The 7,583-nt window shown below is 47.5% G+C and overlaps 1 protein-coding gene across 2 annotated transcripts; it reads right to left on the bottom strand.

Moving 5' to 3' along the window:
- Positions 1 to 703: 703 nt before the first annotated feature.
- Positions 704 to 6,031, bottom strand: LOC310711793 (chemerin-like receptor 1). 2 transcript variants are annotated; one of them, XR_014528632.1, is made up of 3 exons: positions 5,876 to 6,031; positions 1,566 to 3,041; positions 704 to 1,527 (listed from the first exon to the last, which is right to left on the bottom strand). XR_014528632.1 is itself a non-coding variant. In XM_083514073.1 (2 exons), exon 2 carries the CDS (start codon positions 3,034 to 3,036, stop codon positions 2,068 to 2,070), a length of 969 nt encoding a protein of 322 aa, XP_083370199.1. In that variant the 5' UTR covers positions 3,037 to 3,041; positions 5,876 to 6,031; the 3' UTR covers positions 704 to 2,067. The 2 variants fall into 2 exon arrangements, 1 of the variants encoding a protein (XP_083370199.1); XM_083514073.1 differs by having other exon boundaries at positions 704 to 3,041.
- Between the last annotated feature and the right edge of the window lie 1,552 nt (positions 6,032 to 7,583).

The raw sequence follows: 7,583 nt of genomic DNA, 5'->3' as shown, positions 1-7,583 counted from the left end.
GTGTTTAAAAAATTGCAAGATAAAGTGGAAATGTGAAGATCTTAATTTAAGACTGGGGGGGGGGATGAGAAACTGAGAGAAACTGAAATGGGTAGATTCCTCCACCCAAGGTCCCTCCCCAGTCTAAAATTCTGTGATTATTTTTTTTTTAAATCTACTCTCAACCTCCAGCCAAAGTTCCAGAGTATAGCCCCAGATGATTTGGTGAGATGACAGAAATGCAGTTGAGCAAGCATTTCTTGCTAAACACTTTGCCTTGCCATTTCCAAAGATATATCCTTGCATCCATGATGGGCCCTGCAGTGACCCAGGGCTTAGGCAGCAGGAAAATGCAGGTCAGGATCAAGCCTTATCAAAAGGAATGGAACTGCCCCATGAGACAGAATGTAGTTGAGTAGGAACTTTATGAGTGCAATAATTGAACCTTCTAAGAAAGACAGAGAAAAAGGAGGACAAATTAGGTTGATGGATAATATAATATATCTGTTCTTTGGAAAGAGACTGTCTAGACTGTGTATTGTTTATGAGGTAGTCCTGAAAGGATAGGAGAGTGACCTTTAGAGGATAGAAAGCTGTAACACACACCTCCCTGAGTACAGATGGCCGAGGGATAATGAAACCAGGTGGCGGCGGCGATGGGGACAGACAACTTCTTCAAAGGCAATTTTGCACGTGTTCACACTAAGCTGAAATTTCTAGAACGTCCTTTCTCTTCCATTTTATTCGCTGCTTATATGCTGCGTTTTTGCTTTCCCCAGGGAAGCCCATAGCACAGAACAGCAAAACAGAAAACAACAACTCAATTAGCAGATCGGAATGGAAGTCAATATTACAGAATGCAGCAAATATCAAAATAGAAAACAAGCCAAAATTAAATTCACATCAAATGCATCCTATTAAAGCCAAGAGTTAATTCAAATCCAATTTCAAAATTTACTGAAGTCCTATGACCAATTTGCAGATGATACCAAACTGGAAGCAGTAGCTAATGCTACAGAAGACAGAATTGGGATGCCAGACGACCTTAACAGATTGGAGAACTGGGCCAAAAGCAATGAAACAAATTTTAATAGATACAAATGTAAGGTTCTACACTTAGAAAGAAATAATCAGTTGCACCAATATAAAATGGGGTCACCTGGCTTGCTAGTAGTACATGTGAAAAGGATCCAGGGGTCTTAGTAGACTACAAGCTTGACGTGAGTCAACAGCATGATGCATCAGCAAAAAAGAAAAGAAAAGTAAAGAGGCTAATGTTCTTCTAGGCTGCATCAAGTATAGTGTCCAATTCAAGGGAAGTAATAGCACCACTCTATTCTGCTTTGGTCAGACCATACCTGGAGTCCTGTGACCAGGTCTGGGCACCACAATTTAAGATGGATATTGACAAGCTGGAAGGTGTGCAGAGGAGAGTGACCAAGATGATCAAGGGTCTGGAAACCAAGCCTTATGAGGAATGGTTGAGGGAGTTGGGTATGTTTAGCCTGGATGAGACTGGGTGGAAATATGATAGTCATCTTCAAATATCTTTGCCATTATTTTCTGGAGCAGAGGAGACCCAGGACACTTGGTGGCCCAAGGCAGATGCTCCCCACTCCTCAGTTCTAAATCAAGGTGCAAAATTTCCAAGGCTAGTCAAGTTGCTTTGGCTCCAGAGGCAAAAAATAAAAAATCATCTCACCCCTCTCTGACAGAAAAATGCAATGTGATTAAACTAAATAAGAGAGTTTTCATAACACCCAAATTCTGCCTCTGGAGGCAGCTGCCTTAGTTTGCCTACTGCTCTAGGTAGTGGTTGAAATTAGGTCCAGATGCAGAGGAAAATGGGCAGTGTTTAGGTGGAGGCAAGAAGCCCACAGAGGTCATCTTTCTCAAGAGCACACTTAAAGCCTAGATCCAGCCCTGGGTATCAAGGAAGTCAGAGGTACAGAATCAATGTCAGCTCTCCTGATCACCAGATCTCTTGTTACAGGCACTGCAACCTCCCATCTTTTCTGAAAGTAAAGTAGCCAGGGGACTTCATGGCAAAGCCTTCCCTGTGAGAATGTCCCAACATTTCACTGCTTCTCAGACCTTCTGACTAAGGCTCCGTGATGCTTCTGCCCCAGCAGAGACTTCATCCTCTTCAGTTAGTGCTTTGCGGAAGAACCCCAAGAAAGAAGCCCGCCGACGGAGGCCTCTGCTTCGGACATACCCCACGAAGCCATACAGCATGGGGTTGACACAACTGTGGAGGTACGCCAGAGCATTTGACAGCTTGAGCCCAATCCCCCACATGTGCTTTTCTACTGACACGGTGCTGAGAAGTACGAAGATGTGGTGGGGGAGCCAGCAGACGAAGAAGAGGACCACGATGGTGGCCACCAAAGCGAAGGTGCGGTGGGATCCCTCCCAGCGCCGTCCTCGGAGCTTGCAAATCAGAACCAAGTAGGCCACAGCGATGATGATGAAGGGCACCAGGAACGCTCCAAAGAACCTGCTCAGCCTCAGGGGCAGGTCTGTGGCTCTCTTGAGATCTCCCCGATAGACACAGTAGGGCAATCCATTTTTTATTTCAACATGGCGCACCACCAGATAAGGGATGCTGAAGGCGAGAGCTAGCATCCATGCCCCAGCACATGCCAGGACTTGAACACGAGGGCCCTGGTGGTTGCGGGCCCAGACGGGCCTCGCGATCAACAGGCAGCGGTGTACGCTGATGACGGTGAGGACGAAGACGCTGGTGAAGACCGTGAGGTAGCGGGCAAAAGTGTGGAGCTTGCACAAGGCAAGGCCAAAGGGCCAGCTGGAGTACATGATCTCCTGCACAAGGGCAGGGATACGGCCGGCCGAGAAGAGGAGGTCTGCCACAGCCAGGTTGAGGTAGCAGGTGGAGGTGAAGGTTTTGCGCTTCTCCCGCTTGGCTACGGCCCACACCACCAGCCCGTTGCCGCTAACGCCCAGGATCAGAATGATGACGTTGGTTACTATGGCGATGTGGCGCATGGTGGCTTCCACCGGTGTGGTGTCAACCTGGTCAGCTGAGGAGGAGTTCATGATGTCTGCAGAAAGGAAACAGGCCATATTTAGTGTCTTTCTTCCCACTCTAAATCTCACACCTTGGATTATTGGCAGTACGCTAAAAAATACTGACTTAACACCTGTTGGGGGGCGCCATATTGCTGTGGTACCAGTTAGTGCAGAGCCCTTAAATATGCTATCAGTGGGAATGAGTGGGACCTGTAAGAATAGTTGTAGTGTGGAGTGTGTCCCCTTGTTCTGTGTTCCAGCCAGCCGGCCATTCCTTCTCTCAAGATATTCCATTCCTCTCCTTCCAGCTCCCCTCTCCCTACAAGAGACATTCGGCATTCTGTGATCACTGAGCATCTTCAGTCTTTATTGGCTGGTCTTGGATTTTGATTTCTTTCTTAGGCTTTTCTCATCTATCTATCTATCTATCTATCTATCTAGTACAGTGGTACCTCGGTTGTCCAACGTAATCCGTTCCAGAAGACCATTCAACTTCTGAAACGTTCTACAGCCGAGGCGCAAAGGGCAGTCTGCAAAGTCAATGGAGAAAATTGGAAAAAAATAAATAAATAGCAGAAGCCATTCGACTTCCGAGGCGCATTCTTCCGCAATTTCTTCCGGGTTTTGGGTGCTTGAAAACCCAAACGTTTGACTTCCGAGACACTTGAAAACCGAGGTACCACTGTATTTTACATGTGCCAACTGAGAGTTGTATCCAACTAAGTTTTATTCAGAGTAGACCCATTGAAATCAATGGCCCCAAGTTAGGCATGACTAGGGATGGAAGGATATACCAAATTTGGCATTTTTTGTTTCTTATTTTTCTGGTTTTAAATTTGGTTCTCCACATTTCTGCAGCAATTATAAAAATGACAATTTCCGAGCATTGTAGTGCAATTTTCTATTAATAAACACATTTTTTTAATGTCATTTTGACTGACGTACACTTTCTTTTTTTGGGGGGGGGGTAGGAAAATGTGTTAGGAGAATTTGCCTGAGAACTGTAGGCCTAGATTCAATCCCACTTCTACAATGCAAGGCGCACACCCTGTAATGGAGCAAACTGCTGAAACAATTTTAATTGCTTCTTAGAATTACTACTTATAAGTCAGTCCTCCTGAATTCAATGAGGTATGTTGGGTGAGGAATGCCAGAACATTCACATATAAGAACATAAGGTGAGCCTGCTGGATGAGCCTGCCATTGTCCATCAAGTCCAGCATTCTGCTCTCACAATGGTCAACTAGGTGCCTGTGGGAACCAGCAAACAGAAACTGAAAACAATAGCGTTCTCCAATCCCGCAGCTTCTAACAACTGGCCTAAGGAATAACTCTCGAGATGGCAGTGATAACCTGGTTTAATCTCTAGGCTGAGCATCTGTGAGGACTCACCATGCCTGGGCTACTCATGTGCACTCACAATGCAAGCAGAACTCTCTATACGCTTCCAATATCACAATCTGCGTCTGCAACAACTTCTTGATGTGATTTTCTCTTTGGGCTGCCAAGCTTGACTGTGTCTTGCTCCCCCAAGGCCCTCCTTCACCCCATGCCTGGAGCACCACACATTCTGGAAGTTGTGAAAACAGCGACAACACTGAGCTCAGAAGAGACCACAACTTCCCCTTTGTGGGCTGAGACGGCAGCTTCCCCCATCGTCTGAAAAGCCAGAGGAGCTGGTCCAAAATGAGTCCTTGAGTAAAAGTTTGTGGTGACACAGATGCCATCCAATGCTAGCGCAGAACCAAAAATGCCTTGTGCAGTTTTGGGACCATTCCCTGTTTTTTAACAACAACAACAATTTTTCATGCTGTCCACCTGACTGATTAGTTGTTTATTTCCTTGACATCTGATGGGAGGGCGTTCCACAGGGTGGGTGCCACTACCGAGGAGGCCCTCTGCCTGGTTTCCTGTAACCTCACTTCTCACAGTGATGGAACCCCCAAAAGGCCCTCGGAGCTGGACCTCAGTGTCCGGGCTGAGCGATGGGGGGGTGGAGATGCTCCTTCAGGTATACATTAACGGGGCGGGGGGGCGGGCGGGGCGGGGCAGAATTTCACTTGAAAATTATTGAAAAGAGAGGTAGATTCTGGTGAAATTCAATCAACAAATCAACCATTTTATTTCCACGCCTTTCCAAAGTTAAAACTATGCCCAGGGTGACTATCAGGGCACAGGCCACCAGGCAAGATGGAGAGGCAGACAGGGCAGGAAAACTGAGTGGGAAAGTCTGCAATCTACTGTATCTTCTCAGGATACCTCTCTTTCCTTCTCGACAGGATCAAAGCCTCTGCTTAACAATTGTTGAGGCACCAATTCTGTGGGGTGTGGGTGCGGCTTGATAAACAGCTCCCCCCCCCAAACGAACCCACTTGTGATGCGGTGCTACACAGGACCAGAGCCTCCTGTCTAGCAGCTGTTAAGCAAGAGGATCCAATCCTGCGTGGTGCCACGCATCCAACCATAGAATTGTACAGGTGAATGGGACCCCCACAAGTCTTCTGGTCCAACCCCCTGCAGTTGGGAAAATGAGACTCTAAGAGGAACTGAACTGGACCGATGAAATGGGTTTCCGAGTCAAGCACACAGTGTCTCTCAATGGCTGATGAGATGCCTCTGGGAAGCCCACAAGCAGGTAATGTTGCTCACTTTAAGCATATTGATTCCTCCCATCCTGGTCCCTCTGTGGTTGCAAAATAGGTTTTTCAGGTATCTGAAAGACTGCAAAAGCCTTCCGCACCTCCTTGATCAGGAGCCACAGGGGAGGAGAAATGAATTATGGGGGCAACAACAGCTCTCTCCTCCCGCCTTCAAGTTGAAAAAAAGGAAAAGAAAGCCCACGACAGGCCACAGGTCCTGCACATACCTTGGCTCTCTATGTGCAGATTCCAAATGCCTTCAGGACAAGCTGGTTCTTAGCCAGGGATGTATTCAATGGCCGCCGCCTCTCCAGCGAGTTATATCAATACAAGGAGGGAGACAGCAAAAGCTCAGTTGCAACAAAGACTGAAGTACACAACAGTTTGTTCCTCCCTTTGCACAACCCGGACAGTGATGCAACAAATGGGGCAGAGAAATCAGTAGCTGTGACATCCGAGTGCTCAGTTCCCAGGAGACTCTTAGGAACAAAGGAATGTGCCTTATACCATGCCAGACCATTGGCTCGTCCAGGCCAGCGTGGTTTACACTGGCTGGCAGAGGCTCTGCAGGGTTCCAGGCAGATTCTGGGGATTGAATACATGCAAGTCAGAGGCTCTGGCACTGAGCTATGGCCTTTCCCTCCTGCAGGGAAAGTATGGAGCAACGATCAGAGAGAGCACAGGCAGTTATCTGTTAGTGAGTTCCAAGTACTGGAAGCGGGGTGGTGGTCATTCAGTCATGTCTACAGGGAGTTGCAAGACCTCAACAGCCACAACACATTTCATTTTTATTGAACTGAGAACCAAACCACGTGTGACGCACATGGCATAATTCTGCCCTCAAGCACAGCCCTTCCCTACAAATTCCCCGCAATTTGCATTAGGTGAACCAATGCGAGGAATTGCATTGAAATACTTGGGTGGGTGTTGTTTTATTTGGGGTGGGGGTGGGTTGCTTCAAATTGTTTTTAAAGGTTATGTGCTAATTTGGATATTTGTATTTCTTATATGTTGATTTGGATTGCCCTGTGTGCACGCCATGGGGGGCGTGCCGACATGACAAATGTACGCCCCATGGCATGCACACGCTACCTAGTGGAATTGGAGGGTGGGGGGAAGCCCCTTCATTTAAATATTTCGTGTGCCCGGGCACCCAGGGCCCTGCGTAGTCGGCACCTGTGCTCCCATCTAGAGCAATAGAATATCATACAGCAACATAACCACTCCCTTTCTCTCTGTTCCTCACCCAGGTACAGACTGTTAGGTGTTCTTGGACTAAAACTCCCATCATCCCTGACCACTTGTCCTGCTAGCTGGGGGTGATGAGCATCATAGTCCAACAACATCTGGGGGCCCAAGATTGAGGAAGGCTGCTCTAGATTAATAATAATAGTAGTAGTAATAATAATAATAATAATAATAATAATAATAATAATAATAATTTATTTATACCCTGCCCATCTGACTGGGTTTCCCCAGCCACTCTGGGTGGCTTCCAACAAAGATTAAAAATACATTAAAACATCAGTCATTAAAAACTTCCCTAAACAAGGCTGCCTTCAGATGTCTTCTAAATCTCAGATAGTTGTTTATCTGTTTGACATCTGATGGGAGGCTGTTCCACAGGGTGGGTGCCACTACCAAGAAGGCCCTCTGCCTGGTTCCATGTAACTTGGCTTCTCGTAATGAGGGAATTGCCAGCAGGCCCTCAGTGCTGAATCTTAGTGTCTGGGCAGAACAATGGGGTGGGGGTGGAGATGCTCCTTCAGGTATACCCGGCATAGGCGCCGACTCCATGGGGCTTGAGGGGGCCGGAGCCCCCTCAAAAATTCGTTTGGGGGGGCTCAGCCCCCCCAATAATCTCGGGCGGCGGTGGGCGCGTCCGCGGCTTTTATAGGGCGCCCGGCGCGCACCAGCTCAATAACGGGCACCGGC

The sequence above is a fragment of the Podarcis liolepis genome (assembly GCF_965112155.1).
Source record: "Podarcis liolepis genome assembly, chromosome: 7".
Lineage (NCBI taxonomy): Eukaryota > Metazoa > Chordata > Lepidosauria > Squamata > Lacertidae > Podarcis > Podarcis liolepis.
This window is presented reverse-complemented; position numbering and strand designations above follow the sequence as displayed.

Bases quoted from the DNA above. Each gene is read 5' to 3' on its own strand.
- LOC310711793 (XM_083514073.1), bottom strand. From the start codon at position 3,036: ATGAACTCCTCCTCAGCTGACCAGGTTGACACCACACCGGTGGAAGCC.